The following is a 23,512-nucleotide window of genomic DNA, read 5'->3' as shown; positions in this document are numbered from 1 at the left end:
GGAGAGAGCCAGGAGAGAGCCAGCAGAGAGCTCCGACCGGCACCGAGGGCGGCCCGGTCCTGTCGGGCAGAGCCGCGGGAAAGCCGCTTCCCCAGAATCGCGCCCCTTCCTTGGCAGAGCCCCGCTCCCTTCTCGCCGCATCCTCCACGGCTCCCGCCGCCGCAGGGGACAGCGCCGCCGCCCCCCCCCCGCCCCGCGCCGCGATGGCGCCGCCCCCGCCCCGCCCCCGCCCGCCCCCGGGGCCCGCCCGCAGCCCCGCCCGCCGCGCGCCGCACCTCGCTGCTCCCGCCGGACCCGCGGCGGCTGCGTCCTTGCTGAGGCGCCCGCGCCCGCCGCGGGGTCCTGCACCGCTGCCCGCGCTGACCGGCGGCTGCTGGCGCCGCGGGGGTCCTGCTGCCCCCCCCGCGCCGGGCGCGGAGCCGGGGCCGGCCGGGAGCGGGCGGGTTGGGCGCTGCGCCCCCACCGCCTCCCTGCGGCGGGGCCGGGGAGGGGACCTGCGCGCGCGGCGCCCTCCGCATTGTGCGAGGCTGCGTGGGGCCGGCGCGGGGGCGCGGCCGCGGGGCTGCCCCGCGCCTCCCGCCTCCTCCCGCTGCCCGCGGCGCTGCCTGTAGCGGGAGGCGCCGGGCTGAGGCGTGAGCGATGCTTTTGTGCGCGGCGGCGGGCGGAGCAGCGGGTAGCGCCGGAGCCAGCGGGAGCTGCGGTTGCGGGGCAGGGCGGGCGCCGCGGCCACCCGCGGCAGTTGCGGCGAGAGGGGCCGGGCGCGATGCTGAATTAGGCGAGCGGAGCCCTTTGCAGGCGCGGGGGCAGGCTTAGCAGCCCGCAGCCGGCTCGGGTCGGGTCGCGGCGGCCGGGCGGGCGGCTCCCCATGGCGAGCAACCGGAGCATCGAGCTGGAGCACTTCGAGGAGCGGGACAAGCGGCAGCAGCGCGCCGGGCCGCGCCGCGGCGGGACCGGCTCTGGCGGCGGGGCCGCGGGGCCGCGGGGCAACGGGCTGATCCCCAGCCCGGCGCACAGCGCCCACTGCAGCCTCTACCGGACGCGGACCCTGCAGGCGCTCAGCTCGGAGAAGAAAGCCCGCAAAGCCCGCTTCTACCGCAACGGGGACAGGTACTTCAAGGGCTTGGTGTACGCCATCTCCACCGACCGCTTCCGCTCCTTCGATGCCCTCCTGGTGGAGCTCACCCGCTCCCTGTCGGACAACGTCAACCTGCCCCAGGGTGTCCGCACCATCTACACCATCGATGGCAGCAAGAAGCTCACCAGCCTGGACGAGCTGGTGGAAGGTGAGGGGGGCAGCAGGGCGCGGGCCGGGGGCAGTCGCGCCTTGGCATGTCGGGGCGCAGCGTGAGGCGGCGTGGGGCCGGGCGCTGGGCGGTGGGCTTGCCCCTCGCCCCCGGAGAGGCTGCCTTGCTGAACTGGTGCTGCGCGGCGGGTGGGCTTGCCCCTCGCCCCCGGAGAGGCTGCCTTTCTGGAGGCCAGCAGCCGTGGAGCCCCTGAGGGGCTGCCCGCCGCCCTGAGGTGCACCAGGCCTCGATCCCCAGTGTGGACAGGCCGCTGCGCCCGCCGCCCGGGCGATCACCGTCAGCCTGGTGTGGGCAGGCCCGACAGTGGGCGAGCAGCCGGGATTTCCATCTGCAAGAACCCTAGGGAAGTTCTTGGCTACCTTTCTGTCACCACCGTTTGTAAGAGAGGGAAATGCTGGGATGTCATTCCCTGACATTTGATGCCGGGCAGTGGCCTCAGCTCTTGGTGAGAAAGCCCCTGTGTTGCGAAGAGGGATATTTATACCCTACCGCTTATTAAAACAAACTGCTGTAAAGTCTTGTTTCCAAATGTGATCAGAGTCTGTATTCACAGGGGGAATTATCTGCCTTGTCTGATTTCCAGAAGCATTCTACAGAATGAAATGCTTTTCAGAATTGTCCCTAGGTAGCCTTTGGTAATGGGACTTGGTGGCTAAGGTTATGTAGTCCTTGCAAATCTGAGCAGAGTGGCGCTTGACTAGTTCTGGCCCATTTTGAGACATACTTTTTTTTTTCTATATGAACCATATGTCCCTTGTTTGCAGGGAGTGATAACTACCAAAACAAGGAGCAGAATTCCTCCGTGTTTGTTATGTGATGTCTTAAATTACAGTTTAAACTCAGCATTACATGAATCAGCCTTTCAAATGTGTTGGTTATGTTGTGCACACTGTGAGGTTCATGATCATTTTTCACTGGATGCTTCTTAGGTATCTAATGCATCCACCATTGCAGTCTTCCACCTGGTGACTCTATGCCAGGTGTAGCTGATTTGTGTTAATGACGAAGTATGCTTTATAGGTCTTCTGATGGCTCCTCCTTTTTAGGCTTTCAGCTGCGTATCCTTTAAGCTTTGATTTGGAAACTCCCCTTTTCAAAGCAATGCTGAATCACACCTGGAGAACTTGATGAGAAAAGGACCCTGCAGACCTTTATGTAATTCACTAGTAAAGGCAGTGGGAGTTAGGCACCAGCTACTCCAGAATGTGTGAGAGGAAGGGAGAGGCTACAGCATTTGCTAGATCAAGGGGGTCTCACTCAAAAAAAGGTACGCGTGAAAGTGCACTTTGTAATAGTAACATAGTGCCTGAGGACGTTCCTCGTTGTGTGATCTACCATAAGGCTGTTCCACAGTCAAAGCAGAGGAAATGTGAAATTACTGTAGAGTAAAATACTTACTCTGTGGTAATAAAATAAATATGAAGTCAATCAAAATATTTTTCTTGAATTGGTGATTAATTTAGAGGTAGTAAAAAAAAAAGATGGAGTGGGGATGTTGGGAAAAGATGTAGAAACAAAAATTGGGTAAAGATAACTTTGAATGACTTCTGAAACATTGCCGAAGGAATAATGTTAAGCTTTTATGGCTTAAACCAAAGACAAAATGACTTGCTGGACAACAGTATAAATGCAGTGTGTACTCTCAAAATAAGTTAATAACTGAAAGCAAAAACTTACTTCCTGCCTCTTCAAATACTCATCGAAAGAGTGACCTTTATCATTGCTCTTCACTGGAAGAATAAGCCAGTGTCACAATTGAAATGCCACTTCCATGTTTTCTCTGTAAAATAAAAAGGGGAAAAAAATGAGTCCCAATTACTTAGTCATCTATCTGTGACCAATACAACTCTCCGGAATCTTAAGAAAAGCATCATAATTGGATTAGTATGTTCTCCAATTAGCATGCCAAAACTTTACCAGGGTAAGTGTAATTACCATAAAGAGAAAGGAAAGCATATAGAGGGGTGGGTACAAAGGGAGTAGCGAATTCATCGTTCCTTGAAATTACCTGAGCTCTTTGCCAGCTATTTTCTTCTTGAGATGCTGGAAGAGGATCTGATCTGGTTTTATTTTCTTTATTTCTTGTAGTCCCAGCACAGCAAGCTTGAATTGCTGCTCTAGAATATTTGAACGTCGGTGATACCCTATAGCTTGAACTGTAGTAGCACCAGAAGTAGTTCTGAATGGTGTTTTGTTGTATTGCTTTTTCATTTGCAGAAAGGAAAATAAAGTGCTGTTGTGCATGCCAGCCACAGGCTGAACACCAGACTGAACATGGCTACTTGATGCCATACGTAATTGACTAGTCTGTCTGTGCATCATCAGTGCTGTTGAACTGGTACATGGAATCACAGCAGCTCAGGTTCGTTAGTGGCAGTTCTATAAAGTCAGTAGAAGGTGAGTGCTCACTCATGCTTGCCAAGCCAGCAAGATCTGCATTAAACCTCTCTCAACTTAAGCCTGTGCGTGTAGCTCTTGGACGCTGATGTGCCCCAGTGCAGGCCAGCTCTTAGGCCTATTTGCCATTTATTAGGTTAATATCTGTCTGGGGTATAAAAGTTGGCAGTATCAAATTCTGTATTATAATAGTCCAAACTAGCTGAATTGAGTCACTGATGAATGCTTTTTGGGGGTTGGCTATATTTGGCAATCTGTTTTACTATTTATAATTTTAAGAGGAAAATAGCTAATGCAAAGACATATTGTAGATTTCAAATATTACTGTTACGGGTTGAGACAGTTAAAAATTTGACCAGATCGTGTTTAATAGTCAAAAACTGACAAACTCCATTTTAAGCGTATAGCTTTTCTTAATGCAGTGTGACAGTCAAAAAGCATGCTCTGCTGGACCAGCCTTAGGCAAATATCATTTATGTTCCCAGCCCCTGTAGATTAGGGAACATTATGGCTTATGACTTTGACAGGTTTCATTGTTTTCTTAGAATGGGAGGAATAAAGAATTCTGTTGTCTGATCCAGATCTTGTTTGAGCAGAGAGAACCCGAGAGGGGATGGGAGTTTGGGAATATTATAACTTTCTCATAGTTTTATTTCTTTCAACATTACTATTAGACATTATGCTGCTTTTTATTATCTTTACTTTTGAATAGGAGATTCCATGTGTAATTTTATATTTTCCCTTCAATAGCAATAATGGAATAATAGTTTCATTTTTATTCTCTACCCAATTTAACTGATTTTGTCTAAACACTTCAGTTTTTTTAATAAAATGTGAGCTTCTAAAGCATGACACAATGGTAATAGTAGGAACTGTGCAGTTCTTTAGTGCTGAGGTTTGTGTTTTACATTGATGTCGGTCATGCTCTGTCACGCTATCCTGTGCTTTCATTGTCTTGGCAGTGAAAGGCATGGAGAATCATGATTGTTAAAAGTCTGCTGCAAAGTTGGGAGATGTTGGATTTGGGGAGAAGAAACCAAATGTAACACCCTGTAAGAAAAGTTATATTGATTTGGCATGTGACGGACAACTTTTCTAGTTCCCTAGGTAGGAAACATTGCTAATAGTCTTTGCTCTTTGAAATACAGTGCTTAATTAATACAGTCCTTTATAAAATGTCAGTAGTTTTGTCTGCACAACTGTGCAGACAATCAACAGGCACCTGTAGGGAAGTTTTTGGGCAGGAGCTGGGAAGGTTCTGAGCACGACAGTCCTTATGCGTAGCTGGGAAATGTAGCACGGTGGCCAATATCTGCTTTAAAGAAGTGGGCTCTGCCACACTGATACAGAGTGAAAGAATGTTTTTGAAATGAGGTATCGAAAGATCCAACTATTTTCTGCCTTAGATTATAGTTACATTTTTTAATCCTGCTTAAGTACCTGTGATTCTGGTTGATGCATGCTGTTATATTAGGTCAAGAATATCTTTTCTCTTGTCTGGGCAAGCACATAGTAACACCACGTAGGCAGTTTGTATTTTTGCTTCTTCCAAAAGGTATGCTTCCTGTGGTAAAGCAAAGAGCTGTAATACTTTTAAAAAGAGGCAAATGTCACGGGTTTAACAAAGAAAGGTAAAAAGGAAGGATAATAGGGTGATTAAAAACTGTTAAAAGCATTTACTTCCAGATACATGTTCAGATCACTCGTTACAGAGTCCTGGAACAACAGGGTGTGGCTGGGACATACAGATGTAATTGTTAGTTAACTTTCCATCCAAGGAAAATAAAAAGCACAGTTCTACCAATGTGCATCTCCTAGTTTCAGGGACAGGAGAAATGTAATTTACCTGAAAAGAATTATTTACTTTCTGTGGAGGAAGCATGTGGTATTAGGTGGGATTGATACCAGGTGGCCTTAATGGTCTTCTGAAGGCTTTTTCCCTGCCTGAGCAGGGGTTCAGACCAGATGACTTCCACAGGTCCTTTTCAACCTCCAGCTGTTCTGTGATTGTATGAAAGCTTGTAGGAAGTTGTCCTCTGAACCTCCGGACTAAATTAAGTCAAAAGAGAACTCGGAGCAGTTAGTAATCTGCTAAAATCCTGGTTTTCATCCCAGGTTTAAAACATACACGGGAAACGTAAAATGTTGTAGATAAGGAAAGATCGTGACTTACACAGGGTTATTGGAGGTGATGTGAAAGTGAAGGAATCATGAGAAAATGATAAGGAAGGAAGTTCTATGAAAGAAAGGAAGGAAAGAGATTTAAATAACCTAATCCTTCATAAAAGGGGTTGGTTTATTTTTAGATCAGCCCTCTTATACATGCCATAAGTACACTGGTCAGGAAATCTGCTCGGCTTTGTGTTACAGAACAAAAAAAGGGTACCCTCCTGTGATTCCTAAAGTTAAGAGGTTACTAACCCTAATAACTACTGTGCTATACTGAATAAGCAGCTTTTGGCACTCTTGAAACTAGTGAGTTCCACCAAAAGCAGCTGAGGAATGTGAGATGGACAGATGAAATGTACCCTAGAAGCCTGCCCTGTCCTATGTGCTTCACAGGGGAGGACATGCTTGAAAAATATGAAGACCTAACCGTTTTCTTTCTGTAGCAATGTTTTTACCCATGCCAGCTATATCATTCTCTGTTATGCAGTGTGCCATTTAAAAACATGATGCTTTATGTGACTGTCAGGAGGTAGAAAGTGCTTGTTAACACCTGGCAAAAAGCAAGCCAGAAAGCCTTGTTCAGAGACATCTGTTTCAAATATCCCGACTCAGGATTTTTGAGTGTTGTACACTTAATTTCTACTTTACATCACTCACTACATGGTGTATCTACAGTTGGTTTCTAACCCAATGCTAAGAAAACTGAAATATCTACAAATCTTTCTTTAGTACTCTCTGTTTTTAAGGACAAAAAGTCTGAATGTTTCTAGGCTATTTGTTATATGCTTAGTGGTGGGCTTCAGTTCACAAAACTTGAGCTGTGAAGAGCCCCAAGTTGTCAGGCAGCTGTGCTTCCTCAAAACTGCACATAGTTGCAAGTGATGTACACTTGTGACACCGAAGGAGAAGATAAATCCTTTTCCTATCAGTACCTAAAGTTGCACGGATGAGTTTTGGAGAGTTCATGGACACCCTGCTCTCTTTATGCCTGGATTTATATCTTGAAAGGTGAGCTAGGCACGTTTCCTGTGAATAACAGTGTTGAAGAAACAGATGGCAAACGGAAACCTTGGTAGGTAAGTTTTTAAGTAAGCAAAACAGCATTTAGGCAGCTGATGGTCTATGGCTGTTTGTCAGGTGGATTGACCAATGTAGTCTTGTTTTCTCTTTTATCCATTCGGTTCATAACCTGTATTTTACTGTTGCAAGGGCATGGTGAGTATCATGTTTGGACTGTTAGCCCTCTGAAAATTGGAATCCTTCTACAGGGTGCTTAAATTATATACACGCAGCACACAGATGGGTCTTCGTTTCATGGGTAGTGCATCTGGTTATTAATGCAGCACAGGTAAATTATTTAGAGGCAGGTAATGTTTCCTTGGTAATAGGCAATGTTTCATGTCTTCTAGTTGTTTTTTCTAATGTTAGTAAGACATAGAGAATCAGAAGTAAACTTACTCCATTTGTTGAATATATTGAGAGCCAAAATATCAGCAGATGTTACTCCTTTTAAGTGAGCATATGCCCTATTTGAGGAATTTTTGGTGGTAGCAGGATTTCTTTGTGGAAGAATTGACATTTTTAGATTGCTCTGGGTACTGTCATGAAGTGTGGGATGGATGACACATATGCTCCGTTGAAATTATAATGCCAACTTCTAAGGAGGTTTCATACTTCTGCCAAAACTACTCTGCAGTCTGGTTAAGCTTTCTGCTGTAGAATAATTTGGCTGTGTTCAGAGTCCCAGCTGTAACCTATGTCTGTAATTCTTGCGAGTTTTTTCTGCATTAAAAAAAAAAAGAAGGTATTGCATAATCTATCTTTCTGCTTCATTAGTCTATAGTTTACTACTTTACCTGCAATTGCAATGTAATATTAGTGACTAACTTCACGACCTGATCTAAAAACTAGGGAGCTGATTCATGTTAATGCTAATGTAAGCTAAAGACATGGTATTTTATTTCCAGTACTGTTAACTGCTGTGACTATGTGCCAGTTAAGGCTAGTATGCATTAGCTTTAATATCTTTCAAGACTATAAAGGGAAAGTGGGCCTTCAAACCATAAAATGGACCATATCAAAGTCAGCAATGTAAATATTTGAAGTATTATTTATGCCTGTTGGAGGAGTTGTGTCAACTTTATAGGGCTGGTAGATGTACAAAGGACAAAAAAAAGCTACAGCCTGATCAAAATGCTGCTGAAGTCTCAGAAAATATTTTCTTAGTAATTGTGATGCTATGAATTTTGGTTACACACATGAAAAATCTCACTCACGGCAGTTAGTGAAACAGCCAAACTTATTTATGTGTGTAGTTTTGGCTGTAAAGTTATCTGCTACTTTATTGATAGTGTTTGAAGTCAATTTGACTGGTTTAAACCCCCCAGAAATGAAGTGCTCTGTGTTACATTTTACAAATACTGTTTTTCTGTGAGAGTTGGGAGATTATCAGAAGTGTGTGTTTTCACATGAATTAATTCCAAGCAGATTTTAAATCAGGTCATACAAAGCCATGAGCAGATACTACATATAGCATTACGCTTTCAGGTTTTTACCTACAAAGTGTAACTTAAAAGAGAGATAATACTCTTAGACGTTACTTGATGTTTCTTCCAAACAGACGTATAAAAATGCATTTTCTGCTTTGGAGGATGGCTAAAATAAAAATTTAAACAATAGCACAGTGATCAAAAATTAAATGCCTGCTCATCAAGGGGTGTTGTTTTCTTAGCCATGCTTGTTGAATACACCATTCTGTAGGAAACTTTCCTTTAGTGAACTTCATAGGTGTGATGTAACTCACCCCTGCCATTTGTTTTCTTCCTTAAATATTTTCTTCTGTTGAATGATCAATTGTATATCCCTGTTCAACCAACCAAATAAATGTTTAACTCATTTCTAGAAAATAATTATTATGCAGAAAGCAGCAATTGGTTTCCTAATTATATTCTGTTTCTAGCATTTTTGGGGGTATTTTGCAAGAGTCTTGGTAGCACTTAGAACCTGTGGGTGAATTCCTGGCTGGGGTGAAATCATTAGAAGTTTAAGTAATAATTTCAGTAGAATAAAAACTTCATCCTTTATCTTTGAAGTCATGAACCAAGCAAGTCAATGCATGTGTTTCCTCACTTACAGGCCTTGCCGTAATCCTGCCATATTGTGCCTGCCTTGTAGGTGTAGTAGTAAAATCTGTTTTCCATGTAAAACCTGTTACTAAGTTTAGTTTATATGACTGGTATAAGAAAACAGGCATGGAAATTAAAACACTTACTAAACAATCTGTAATATACTACAGTTATCAAGTAATTACTCATTCCTGTATCTGCCAATTATAGGAAATTTTGCAATCAGTTTTGCCAGATATTTAAAAAAAAAAAAAGCTGAAATAGCTTCTGCTTCAACTTAAGACTTGGCAAAATGCAGTTGAAACAAGTTATTTGAAATGTGTTCTTTTAAGGTACTACATTGTTTTAAGTTGAAAGCACTTCTTTATTTTTTATTTCTATTAGAGAAAGAAAATGAAGGCCTCTCTTTAAAGGAAAAGAAATAATGATAAGAAATCTGTAGTAAACAGGTATTGCAACCTATTCAGATAATCAATAAATTATTTTATTTATGCATCAAGCAAGGGAACTAGTAGAAGGCAAAGAGTTTTACACAGAGATTTTAAAAAAGTAAAGTTCCTTTTTAATACTGAAAATTTTATAACACGACAATTTCTGCTGTCCTGAGGGGTGTTGTAGGTACAGCTCTGATAGTAGGTCACATTCCATGATAGTACGAAAAAGATACTCTGTTATGATACGTGTCTGTAAAAGACAAAGCAAGCATACCATGTTGAGACTCTTCTATGGTAACTCCTTTAGCAAAGGGACCTTTTGTTCTCTACCTGTACTACGTTACATAAAGCATTTAATTTCTTTCAAGTGTGAGAGCCTGTTTCTGAACAGCCTTAATTTAGAGGGGGTTTTGTGGTGTGGGTGTTTTTTTCCCCTATTATTTTTTACTTGGTTAATTTAAGCTTCAGCCCTGAGGTTTAACCTTGAATTGTCTTCTGTCCGTTTGTTGTTTTGTGGTTGTTTTTTTAATGGTCTAGGAAGTGCATTCTTTTTGAGTTTGAAAGGGTAATTCTGAACATGCTCAATGATGTTGAGTTTTGACATACATTGTAGTGCTGATTGCTAAGATTTCTTTAATTTCTTTAACAGCAGGACAGGGTGTGCTGAATTGGTTACTCTGAAGTGATAGGGACTTCATGAACTGAAGCTCATGTAAAGTCTTTTGAGATGCTAGGGGCACTCAGTGTGTTTAGAAAGGTATTCTCATGCACAGGATGCTGTCAGGTTTATATATAAATTATTATCAGAGGATGATTAAAAATTACCAAAGTCTTATGCAGATCAATAAACTTCAAAGCAAGTGGTCAGCGACTTTCAAAAGTTGAATGCCTGACATCATGCAGCCAGAACAATGACCTTCAATTAATTTATGGTAGGAGGAAATAATAATTAGCATACTTAACCAACAGGCGCACACAAAAAACTAAGTTACTTGCTAGGTGCATCCATAAAAAGTTTAGCGTGCAATTGTGGAAAAAATTGTCCTAAGTGTTTGTGCTGGTTTTGGGTGATAGTTTTTTTTTTTTTTTTTTTCATAGCAGCTGGTATGGGGCTACATCTTGGATTTGTGCTGGAAACAGTGTTGATAATTCAGGGATGTTTTCGTTATTGCTAAGCAGCATTTGCACAGAGCCAAAGGCTTCTCTGCTCCTTTTGGGGTCCTGCCAGTGAGCAGGCTGGGGTGCACAAGAAGCTGGGATGGGACACAGTTGGGACAGCTGACCCCAGCTGACCAAAGGAACATTCCATACGACATCACGCTCAGCATGTAAAGCTGGGGGAAGGAGGAGGAAGTGGGGGATGTTTGAAGTGTTGACATTTGTCATCCCAAGTAACTGTTATGAGTGATGGAACCCGGCTTTCCTAGAGATGGCTGAATACCTGCCTGCTGATGGGAACTAGTGAATGAATTCCTTGTTTTGCTTTGCTTGCATGTGTGGCTTTTGCTTTACCTATTAAACTATTTTTATGTCAATCCTTGAGTTTTTTCACTTTTACCCTTCTGATTTTCTCTCCCTTATCCCACCGGGGCGGAGTGAGTGAGCAGCTGCTTAGTTGCTGGCTGGGGTTAAACCACATCAGGGTTCTACATCACGCAGTAAACAAGTTGTAGAGGGAGGAATAACAGTGATCAGCAGTTACAATGTTAGTAAGTCTAACGGTATGAATTAGAACTACCGGCTTCTTTGAGATGCTACTTATTTGGCAGCACTGTGTTTAGAGAGAGACAGCTTCATGGCTTATTAGAAATTATTCAGAAAATAAGCATAGTCCTTTGAATCTAATTTAAGAGGATGTAGAGGGGGTAGTCTTCGCTTTCAGTTGCAGCTGAGCTATGCTAACAAAACGTTTAACACCTCTTGCTATTTTACAGTAACAGGACAGATGAGTGAAAGGTCTCTGAGAACAGCTGTCAAGAGGGAGCTGTCCACCTATTTAGAATCATAGGGTAATTTAGTTTGGAAGGGACCTTCTGAGGTTATCTTGTCCAACGTCTTGCTCAAAGCAGGTAATAGTAATTGTGATTGCCTGCAGGCTTTTTGCCATTTAGCATGTAGTTCTGGGGCAGCATAAGCTTCTAGGCCACTATGGTTCTTCCTAAGCTGTGTGGGCTTGGGTTTTTTTTTACTCTACCTGTAGATTAGAGCTAGTGTGCGTGCAGCTGTGTTGAAATGCCATTCAAGGAGGTTATGGGTGAAAACATCTTTTTTTCTTTGCTTATCCTTTGGGGAAAGAGGAGTCATGGTTTTGTCTGTATTGGTTGGTTTTGTGCACCACTTGATCTGCGTATATGAGGGGGAACGATGATGGGGATGAGTGAAGAGGAAGAATATAGGCGTGGCAGTGGTGTCCATAAAACCCCACACCAAACTGTTTCTTTGTACCTCTGTGGAGTACAGTCCCAGTGATGTTTGTGGAGGCATAACTGGCTGCCACGTTTTCCCAAGCTAAATCATGATAATGTGGAATTCTTTCAAATACAGTAAGTAAACTTTCAAGAACGTTGAAATACAAGATAGATGAGAAAGTAGTGTAACTGGTATGGGAAGAGAAACAGGAAAAAGTCTTTCAGATCACAGTAATTCTTCAGGGGGTTGAAAGTAGTTTCCTATCTTGCTTTTAAAATAAGCTACACAATTTCTAAGCTAAATCAGCTCTCCAAACGAAAGTTCAGAAAGTAAAAGCATCGTTTAGAATTTTTCTAGTGTCTATTTAAATATAGGTATACATTTTATACCTTCTACAATACTGTTCAACAGATGTGTGTGTACGCTTTACCCTTTTTGCTGTATATATAGGAGGTGAGTTTAGTTTGTTTCACCAGTGACCTTGAGCATCTAGCTTTAATCTTAAAAAAAATGTTTAACCTGTTCTAAAATAGTGAAAGGCTTTTCTGTCTGGTGTGTTCCATTGGTTTGGAATGCTTTCATCCTTCTGGCAATACTCTGCCTTTTCGAGAAAGTCTTTGGATGTCATTTTGTGTGACCCCAAGGATGTAGGTTACAGAAATAACACAGAGTTAAAGATGTCCTTTGTTATGGTCTGCATCTTGAATATTGCTGTCAGACACTAAAAGAGTTGTGGTAAACAAAACCCAGCAGTTTTAAGAGAAAAATATCCTCTTGTAAAAAAAAAACAAACAACCCACATTCACCCAAACAAAAGGAAACAAAAAAGCCCCAGTTAGTCACTAGCCTTGCATTATGTCAAGGAATGGAGAAAGCTAACAAATTCCTTAGGTTTGTGTCATGGCTGGTGCCACTTTAAAATAATTGATGTAAAGGTGTGTATTACTAGCCTGTGATAATATTTTTTGTCCTCTGACTTTCATAACTTTGGGAAGTATCAGCAGTGCAGGCTTTGAATTGAGAAAGAAAATAAAATGGAGAAGTATAGATGTCCTTTCATATTCCTGTAGTTTCACAGTCACATTTGTGGCCTCAACAGGTGTTTGTGGTTTTTAAAAAAGAATAAAAATGTTGAAGTGAATATATTTCAACAGTGTGTCCTTTGTAGAAAAGCAGTAACTCCTGGTAAATTAAAATGTCCCTCAGGACAAGGATCTTGAGATGCTAGAATTTTATTCTGTTAAAACTTGCTCATTTTAAAAATAACTCATTATTAAACATAGGTATGTGTTTATACATCTTGAAGTATATATTTGACGATTATATAGAGAAGGACCTGGAAATTTGCTGTAGGAGAATGCTCTTAATGTCATGTATTGTGAGCTCAAGTAATTTAAGCACTTGCAAAATGACTCTGCAGTCAGAACTTACGATCCAAAAGAAGTGGGAAATATCTTCAACCCCCTTATTACCCTTTATTTTTTTATTTTTATTTTTTAACTAGGTGTCTTTTGAAATGTGTTGAAACCACTTTATATGGTATTGTTTGGGTGGAAAACGCTGATGATTTACAGTCCTCCATTTAAAATGGCCTGTGGTTGAAATACAGGAAAATCAGTCCTGAAAAATTTGTTGGTTTTTTTTTTTTTTTTAATTACAAAAAATAGTTGCTAAACCCTTTAAATTATGAAAATGTCATCTTCTTTTCAGGTGAAAGTTATGTATGTGCATCCAATGAACCGTATCGCAAAGTTGATTACACCAAGAATGTCAATCCAAACTGGTGTGTGAACATAAGGACTGGGTCTACTCGATCCTTGACGTCTCTGACATCCACAAAGAGTGAAGTGAAGGAGAGTAAAGATTTCATAAAACCCAAATTAGTGACTGTTATTAGGAGTGGAGTAAAACCACGGAAAGCTGTGAGAATTCTACTGAATAAGAAGACTGCTCACTCCTTCGAACAGGTCTTGACTGACATCACAGAAGCCATTAAGTTAGATTCAGGTGTAGTCAAGAGACTTTGTACGCTGGATGGAAAGCAGGTAGGAGAATAAATTGCTGTGACCACCTAATAATTAAGAGTTAATCTAAGCTTCTTTGTTTTCATAAATTGTATTCTTGTCACTGTATATACTTTAACCTGCTTCTGAATAAGGACAGTTAATAAATGACAACTTTTAAAGTTTGTATTAAATTATTAATGTCTACAGAATTTTAAAATTTTATGCAATGCAAAAGAAGTTGACCACTTTATATTCAAAGTAAAAAAAAAAATATGAAAACCTCTTTTTCATATACTTTATTGCACTGCTAAAAAGTGTCTCAAGTAATACAGTTTATTTAAAAGCAAACTTGTTAAAATACCTAATGTGTTTTCAGAAGCAGAGTCATGTTATCAGACTACTACATAGTGCTGAGTGGTATAAGAAAGATATTGCTGCCTCCTTCCATTTCACTTTCACAGATTGCTATTTAAGTAGCAAGAGGACTGAAATGTCTTTCTGGAGGTAGTAACTGACATGATCTAAGGTCAAGAATTTTATCTGAAGTGAGTAATTCTGGGGGCTAATCATATCTTCGCGATATGTTTTTGCTTTTAGTTTTACCACTGCAAAAACATGCTGCCAGGATTAATGATGCAGTAGGTCTTTATTCTCACACAGAAATGCAAAGGAATGGTCCACAGAGTGTTCTGCTTCAACAGGTTGAAGTGTCAGGAATAGATTTGCTGTTGGTTGGTCAAGTTAATGACTCAGCCCTTCATGGGACAGGACTTTGGTGCTTGATGCTTTGATTTGACACTGATGTGGAACTTTGACAGCATTGCATCTTTAGTAATACAGAACAACACAGGCTATAAAGTAGATCGTATTCAGTATCAGGTGCTTGTACTGTTGTATTGTTGACTAAATATTATGATCCTTGCTCATTCAACAGGTATTTTTGCACACCTGCCTCCCTACCTATATATTTGCGTGAACTACTTGTAAAAGTTTCAGTTGTGTTCAAACATGTGGGAATTTTTATTGTCAAGCTTTTTATAATGGTTGTGATCCTGCAGACTTCTTGAAAAGCACCCTTTTATGTTGAAAGATGCTAGCAAATCCATTGCAGAACAGGTGAACTTAGATTGTCTTGATATGAGGTCTGTCTCTCTGGTTATATTCTGTATGCTGTGGATACTCTTCTTATAATTACTTGAACTTTCTGTTATTTGGTATTAAATATAGTGAGGCAAGCGCATCACTGAGACTCTTGATTTTCAATATTTGGTGGCACTGTAATGTGCTCTTTAGTTCTTCTAATAGGTTTGATTTTTTTAATGAAATTTGTTAACACAACTTCTTTTTCTAGGAACATCTAAAATGTGATTTAGTCATGTTTAATTTAACTCATAATAAAATAGCTTTGAATATATTTATAACAATTTTTATTATACAGTAATTAGTCTTTTCTGCCCATGAAGTCATCTGTTATTGTCTCAGATAAGATTATTTTAATCTTCTCGGGCAAGTAGATGGAAAGGGTCAGGAAAGGAAACAGCAAAAACCAGGATTCTCAGTTCAGATTCACCTCTTCTATTGCATTATGGATATAGTAGAAACTCACTGGTCTGCACTGGTGTGGAAGATGCAGTAGTACATCAGAGTTCAATAAAATTAATTAACATTACATCTCACATGTATTTCTTGCGTGTTACTGTCACCCATGGTGGATGATGGCTGTCTTTAGTCCTCAGTGAGAATGACCAATTACTGGTAATGTTTCAAAATAAGTATAAGATTTCTAATTGCTTCAGTATCTTCTTCTGCCCTTCTGTGGTAAAGGCAATAATCAAACTTGGACTGCCAATGTAGGTGTTCTCAAGCAGGATTAAGAAATCCCCAGTTAGTGCATAAATGTGGAGATCTCCCATCTGGAAGAAGGGCTTTTTGCTTTTCCATTGACTTTGGGAAGGAGCCTTTGCTTGCACAACCATAGTGTAAATGTGAATTGAGTGATCATGGGATATAGTGCCCCAGACAGAAAACCTGTGGCTTTGAACACCCTGATAGTAAAAGCCCTCTCCAGCTTATCTAGGGGGATAGAGACTTCGGTCTGGATTTTTTTATTTGTTTGTTTCTTTTTCTCCAAAATGAGGGGCTGACCCCAGTGTGAGGCAGTAGGGATTTTTTTTTTCTTTTTTTGTTCATTGCTGGTGTATATATAGAGGTTGGTGCCCAAGGGCTCTGTGGGGTTTGGCAAATAAAAGAGTTGCTTTCCTGCCAATTACCAATTGGTGGAAATTTCTGAGCCTATTTTCTCTAATGTAGTAATTGCTTATTCTTCTAAATCTGCTAGGAAAGCAGATCTTTTATGTTAGTTGTAGCGTTGGCACAGCTTGAAAGGCAACCATTAAAAAAAAAAAAGGCGGCATTTTGTAAATGTCTATGTTCCTATAAATGTAGCTTTTGTGTCTCTCAGGGGTTTGTTTTTTTCTTTTCCCTGCTCCTTCATATTTTTATCTCTGAGGAAATACATAATTTTTGCAAGTTTTTTTGTGAGAGAATGGGTTTACATTGCATTTTCTGTTTAATACAGAATTGATGCTGAAATTCAGGTGTTTAAAACATGCATGTATAAAATTTGGGTCCTTTTATTAGGGAATGTGTTGTGCTGTTAACTTATGGGGTCATTCTGTTTTCCAATAGAACTATTTAACATGTGTAAGATATGATTATGAAACCAGTGAGATATGAAGAAATCTTCTTAATTTTGAGCAGTATAACAGAAAAATGTCCTTAAAATAGTAATTTACTCTTATGATTTCATTAATCTTGACTGTAGCAACACCTTGATGATAATAGTAACAGAGAATAACATCCATGTCAGATATTTTCCTTGGTTACTGTGTATGAAGACAGACAATTATCTAGCTTTTAATTGTAAGATTTTATAACATTTTACTGGTTTCCTTTTATCTTCAGTTTCAATATGGGTGCTGTATCTTAGCATTTTAGTGCTTTGTAGCCTCAAGTACAGAAATTTTTTTTGACTACATTGGTGCAAGGGTGCTTTTCACTTTCAAGCTGTTGAGCAACCAACTTTTTTACCTCCCAAGACACTTGTGATGGTTTCTATGTGAGGAAAAATATTCCTGTAAAAGTAACTAGCTTCAACTTTGCAGTGCAGGCTTCTGTTATACCAGTCTTGGTGCTTCTGACATTGAGGTTTGCCTAATAGATTCGTTTGACCAAAGTGTTTCCCTTACTTGGCTGCATTTTCCCTGGAATCTGTCACTATCCCACTGTGAAGCAGGGACAGTCAGACTGAAACTTCTCCAGTTGGGAAGTTAACCCTTCATTATCTCAGAAGAGAATGGACAGTTTCTTTCTTGCTAAACAAACTTCAAGCTTCAGTCATTGCAAAGTGTAGGGCAGCAACTTAATGGTAAATTACCTGGACTAATTGCCTAAAGGAATATAATTTGGTGGGATGGAGTGTAGAGGGGAATTTTCTGCGAGAAACTCACAAAAAGCCATGCAGAACTCTGAAGCATGTATTATTTAACACACAAAATAAATTACATCTTAATTCCTGGAAGACAGCAACTTTTTAAGCTTGCATTGTGTTGCAGTTTCATGAATTAATATCCCTAACAGGATTGAAAAGGTGGATGAGAGACACCTTTTTATACTCCATTCCCAAAACAGTGAGAACATCCCTCAGATAACCCTTATTTTTAAAGATATTTTTTTGATGGGCCACAGGTGTGTTTGGTGGCTATCTGTGAAACCAGAAGCTCCCTAATTTTCTGTTAACAAAGTGTTTCATAAGGTGCTGATTAGAAGTAAATGGGTAACTGAAGAAAACAGATATTACATTTGGAAGTATTCATCAGACTTACTATGGTCTCCTGTCTGTAACTTTTTATTTTCCACTGACAGATTATGTCTCAGGCTCTAACCTAGTATACATACTTTCACAAATGTATTGCAAGTAGTGTAGATTTTAATTTCTGCTACAGGCAATTTTGCAAGAACATAGAAAGCTCCAACATTTTTGCAGTTCTAGTTCTGTTGAAAATTAAAACAGCACTTTAAGCTGAAATGTTGCATTGACCTGCAAGTACAAGGGGGAAAATTCCTTAAGCCCTTGCATTTCTCACAACTCTTAAAAAGGCTTATATATGTTATGAGGAATGTCAGTGGCAGCTGCCAAGGGAATGATTCTCTGCATTGCAAACCCCACAGAAGTATGACATTTGTGGGGCAGGAGTCTTTCCTCACCTAGCTTCAAGGCTTAAAATTTGCCAAATAACCTGCAGCAGGCTACTTGGTGATTTGACACTACAGATATGATTGACAATGTAACTACTAAAAGATCAGGTGTGTTGGACAGAAGGACTTGCCATAATTGTGGTTGATGTCCTCAGCAAAAATCATGTTAACCTTCTTGTGTGACAAAATACAGAAATGAGAGCTATGTCTACTGGGGGGGGGGGGGGGTTTGGGGCCGTGGCACAGGAAGTCATTACAGTCTGTATATTGCTTTATAAGAGCAATATACGTACATATAAGACCAATAATATATCTATCGACAGAGTATGAGAATGCCATATGAGAGAATGGGAACAGGAACATTACCTCTGAGATGCCTCGATGCAGCAGTGGATAGTGCTGTGACATAAGAGTGGAATATCATGCAAGAGGCATATATATTGTTGGTTTGGGTTTTTGGGGGGTGGGGTTTTTTTGTTTGTTTGGGGCGCTTTTAGCTCACATGAGTCCCTGAACTAATATTGTGTGGGAAACAGTAAAACATACCGATGGAGATGCAACCAGAAGTAGTATTTAGATTGTCTTTAAAAAGGAGAGAATAGAACTTCCAAGAGAGACACCTTCCAAGGGAATAGGAACTAAGTGGCCTGGGTAATTAAATCAGAAAAGATACACACTTGCAGTACAGAGGAGGAGAAGAAAAGCTCATGCTAGATGTTGTTAAGAGCCACGTTTCTTATTCACTGGATGGATGTGAGACAAAGACAGTGGGAAAGAGCTAAAGATTACTTTGCAAGATATAGGGAAGCCCTGAAAAAGAGTATAGAGCAGTCCTGGAAGAGTCTAATGGTCCTACAACTGACATTCATTGAATGAGTTGAACATCCTAAGGTTGAGCTAAATAAGATTCACTCTGACTCTTAAAGGGAAAAAAAAAATTGAGGAAGCAATATTGTGAATCACTTGCTGATGGTTGGCTGGATCATCTTCCCCTTTCACAAATACGTAGCAGTGGAATATCTCTATTACCTGGAGCTGAGAAGTTCCACATTATTTGGTGCAGTTCCTTTTATGTGTGTTATAGGCTAGAAGGGCTCTGACATAGCATCTGTCTGTTCAGGGAGCCTGCTGTTCTGGGTTGAGCTCAGGACACAAAATGCTTCAACAGACCGTATGATGTGGGGTTTTGGTGTGTGTGTGTGTTTTGGGTTTTTTTGTTGTTGTTGCTCTTTTAACAATATTTTAACAATAGTTACGAAAATGACTTGCTTGGGGAGAGAGACAAGAGGAAGAAACCAGTAGTGGCTACTTCCTTATATCTGAAGTAAGCTTTTTGACACTTTCTTTTCACATCAGACAGCTAGGGAAGCATGGTGTAGGAAAAAAATGCACTATTTACTGGATGCACAGTTGGCATACTGTTCTGAATGATTATTGATGATTCACTGCCAAACTGGAATTTTATATTGAGTAGGGGTCAATGAATGTGTCTATACTAGTCACTGTAAATGACCTGGAAGATGGAATGGAGGATAAGCTTAAATACAAAGAACACACCAAACATGAGCTACAGGAAAGCTGGGCAACTGAAAATTAGAATAATCTTGACAAACTGCAGAAATAGCTTAGGATCAAGCAGGTTGAGTAATCTTAGACTCAGTGGTTATTAGCAATGCAGATAGGAAATGGCAAGTAGTTCTGGTTGAAGTGGTAAAGGATCACAGCTGAAGATGAATTAATGATGTCAATGTTGTGCATAGGAGAGGAAAGCCAAATTCCCTAAAGAAATTACAGTGGATCATCTTGTTTCTGATGTATGTGTCAGGTGGCCATTCTGCTCTGGCTCACTCAATGCAATGATAGCAGCAAGAGACAGCTTTGTTATGGAAAATACAGGGAAGAGTTAAAAGAACTAAGAAAACATGTTACATGAAGAAAGATTGAAGGAAATGGGATTGCTTAGATTAGAGAAAGATGACCAACAAGTTTTCACGGGGATGGATAAAAAAAGCTAGCAGCAAAGAAAAAGGCAATGACTTCTGTGTTTTCCCTGTGTATAGGAAAATAAATAATAGGCTTCTACTTAATCAGTTCCAGTCAAGTAGTCACTGTAAAATTAAGATTACTGAACAGGTGATTTTTGTTGGAGCACATAATTGGGGTCTAACAGTCTCTGAGGTTTCTGAAAACTGTTCTTGAGTGTTTTCAGTAACTAAAGGCTATCTTCAACTTTGGAGGAGCTGTTGAGCTAGAGATAAAATAACAAAAATATGAATGTAAATTAACATAAACATGTGCATGTATAAACACCGGCATCCCACAGAGAATTCATACAGAAGGTTTTGCAGTTGGATTGTTTTATCCCAGTGCTAGCAAACATCAATGAAAAGCGATTTAGGGGAAGCTGGGCTTGCAGTAGAGGCTAGAATTGTTTCAGAGAACAGCTGTGGAGAGATGTCTGTCTAATCAGTGAGGGATAAGTCTTGCAATTCTAAGGAAAACAAAAGAATTAAAGTGGCCCTAATCTTGAGGAAGTCAGTATGACAGGAAATGAATTCATCCATGAACACTGCTACATGATATTTTTGTTCAGACTTTCAGTTGGTATGATCAGAACTGGAAGCCACGGTTATTTATTACTAGAAGAAAGGAGGAAATAGTGTACCTAAGCAGAGGAGATAATTTTGGCCTCTGTCCATGGACATAGAAATATTCCCATCTGTAGTTATTTATGGAAGGAATTGTTATCTGAAGCTAACCTGAAATTAACTGTGCCCTGTCATAGATGCATAGATCTGAAAAATACCCTAAGTATGAAAATACAGAGATCTTTTTCCAGCAACAAATCTTGTCATGGAACACCTTCTAAAGCATTTTTATTACTTGTAGTGGTGCAAAGGCTACAGGCAGATAATGTGTGGGTTTAGGATTTACCCTAGGAAGTATTTACGATTTTTATCACTGTTGTTGGAGGACCATGTTAGCAGTCCAATTACTGTTTTGAGGCAAAAAGAAAATGCAAAATGGTAAGGATTTTGTTTAAAAGTAATAAAGTTATGATGCTTAAGATGCTACAGAAAAAGTATTAAAAAAGAAACAGAACCTTGAACATCTAGTGAGTCATCTCAGAACAGTGTTTTAAACTGGAAGTGAACAATAAGGCTGAGGAAACTTTTCAGCTTTGTTGCAAAAAGGTCATGCCATGTGAAATAGCCACATTCTAGGACTGAAAAACTTGGCTCTCTGGAGCAAAGGTCTTCAGAATTTTTGGGGGTGGGAAAAAACACCCCTGTGTATTACTCTTACTTTCTGGAGATCCATAACCCAAAATATAGTACAGATAAAATAGAGACGGTGTATCTCTTTCCTCCCTGCAGGTGTATGTAATTGTAGCTTTGGGAACGTGGTGTAACGTTACTGGGAAGGGAATGGCTGGGGTCCACTGGGTGTGAATTGAATCTTTTTCAGTGAGGTAAGCTTTAGATACGTAATTAGAAATACGCACTGCCATCAAACTAACAGGTTGGTGAAGTGGGATGTTAAAATAACAGTCTTTCTAAAAATGAACACAAAATCAGACCCTGATGTGAAGTCAGCACATTTAAATTAAAGCATAGTAACTGAAAAAAAAAATTGCTAATATTTTAGCTAAAAGCAAGCATGTGTGTCTTGTTAAAAGTGATACCCAACTTGCTGGACTCTTTGTGAATGTATAGAGAGGATAAATCCTACTGGGTTTTCAATTTTTGTCTGTGCACACCAAGAGCTGACAGCACTTAATAAAAATGACATGCCACACAGTGTGGGAAACAATCACTGAGAAAATAGTGGTGTCATCAGTGGTAACGTCGTATCTTTGTTGGTGTATGATTACAGTAATTTCAGTGCTGGGCTACAGAAACGGTGTGTGTAGCTCTTGGAATAAAAGAGTAGTATGCAGTCATTGTCTGCCATCTGCCATGCTAAAGATCGAATCACATGACTTGGAAACTAAACCTTGGGAATTTGTTATGTCCTGCTGAGCCTGGCCATTAACAGATAATTAGTCTGGTAAAAATCTTTTTAATTCGTTCTGCAGCTGTCATATGCCAGATTAGGATTTGTGTCACAGGTTCCTCATTACTGTGAGATCTTGGAAATTTTTTTCCTCTAACTATATTACCCTGTGTTACTTCAATAAAACAGTTCTTGCATTCTCACATTGAAACATGCAGACTTTTCTTTAGGAAGCCTGTTAACACCTTACAGTGTAAAGCTACTTACCAACCACATATGAAAGGGTTTCAAGGTCAAATTTTCTCCATTCCTCTTCATAATACAGTCTTCAAGCAGATTTTCTAGTCAAGATTTAACTTCAGATTGTCAGGTTGATAGATCTGTTATAGTAGCTGCTTGGTTGGATGTAATTAGATCATCAGTGTGTCTGAAGTCTACCGAAGCAAAAATATGAACATTTCTTCTAGATTCATACCAGTTATTAAGAAAAATGGCATTCTCTTCTATAATAAATTAGTGGCAGGAAACATAAAACAGTTGGTCAGAGAGAGGAAAGGGAATATTCATTTCTGATGTTTAAAATATTGCTAGCTGATTATTTTGCAATGGACTTTTAAACACAGTAGTCTGAAGACTCTGAAAGGAAAGTAATGTTGAAGTAATAGGAACACAGCCAACTTTTAAAAGCAAAATGCTTCCCAGCACTTAAATGGAACAATGACCCTGTCTGTGGCTTGAAGTCTGGAAGCTTTGCATAGAAAAGGAGTGATACTGTTTTCACTGTTGGCAGTGAAAGTCAGCGTTCTTGGGGCACTTCTCTTGTTTACGAAGTCAACAATTTTCTTCTTTTGTGCAAATATGCTATCTATGTCATGTTCTTAAATATTTATTTTCTTCCTATTTATTTGGTCTTTTATTTAGTGATACATGGCACAGGGTATCTCTGCAATCATGGAAGGCTGTTTGAAGAAACTAAAGTATTTCAGAAGAAAGCAAAAACAATAGAACATAACTTGTAAACTAAACAGCAAGTTAGATTTTTAGGCTAGTAGGTTCGACATTTCTTGGCTTTGCTCTTCTTATCTCTAACCTCCAACTCAACTAGTATTTAGTTAGGGAATTCCAGTCTGGATAAAATTATTGGAAAATAGGTTAGTTAAAAGGAGAAAAAAAAGATGAGTACCAGACAACCAGAATCCTCTTTGTAAATGCTTTCTGAAGGTGCCATTTTCTTGCATGGGGAAAACTTGCTGTTGACCTTTTAAAGAAATCAAGGGTCTGGTTGATTTAAACCTGAGTAAAATTGAACAGAAGAGATTCAATCATAGCTAAATGTGGAGCTGGTTCCTAGTTAAAGAGTGTTTGCTTTATTCTCCCTGTTTTGCAAGGGACCCAAAAATACAGATACTTAGAAG

The 23,512-nt window shown here is 40.3% G+C and overlaps 1 protein-coding gene across 5 annotated transcripts in view; it reads left to right on the top strand.

Moving 5' to 3' along the window:
- The first annotated feature begins 238 nt into the window (after window positions 1–238).
- DCLK2 (doublecortin like kinase 2) overlaps window positions 239–23,512 on the top strand; it is a 98,423-nt gene continuing 75,149 nt past the window's right edge. For 2 of the 5 annotated variants that reach the window (XR_008825695.1, XR_008825692.1), the window contains exons 1-2: window positions 239–1,283; window positions 13,549–13,883. Coding sequence is in view for 2 of the 5 variants with exons in the window: in XM_056360806.1 (XP_056216781.1) it covers window positions 866–1,283; window positions 13,549–13,883 (753 nt within the window). In the remaining 3 variants the exon portion in view is untranslated. The remainder of the gene's footprint in view (window positions 1,284–13,548; window positions 13,884–23,512) is intronic. The other 3 variants (XR_008825696.1, XM_056360806.1, XM_056360815.1) reach the window with 2 other exon arrangements.

Source organism: Falco biarmicus, chromosome 1 (assembly GCF_023638135.1).
Source record: "Falco biarmicus isolate bFalBia1 chromosome 1, bFalBia1.pri, whole genome shotgun sequence".
In the NCBI taxonomy this organism is placed as follows: domain Eukaryota; kingdom Metazoa; phylum Chordata; class Aves; order Falconiformes; family Falconidae; genus Falco; species Falco biarmicus.
This window is presented reverse-complemented; position numbering and strand designations above follow the sequence as displayed.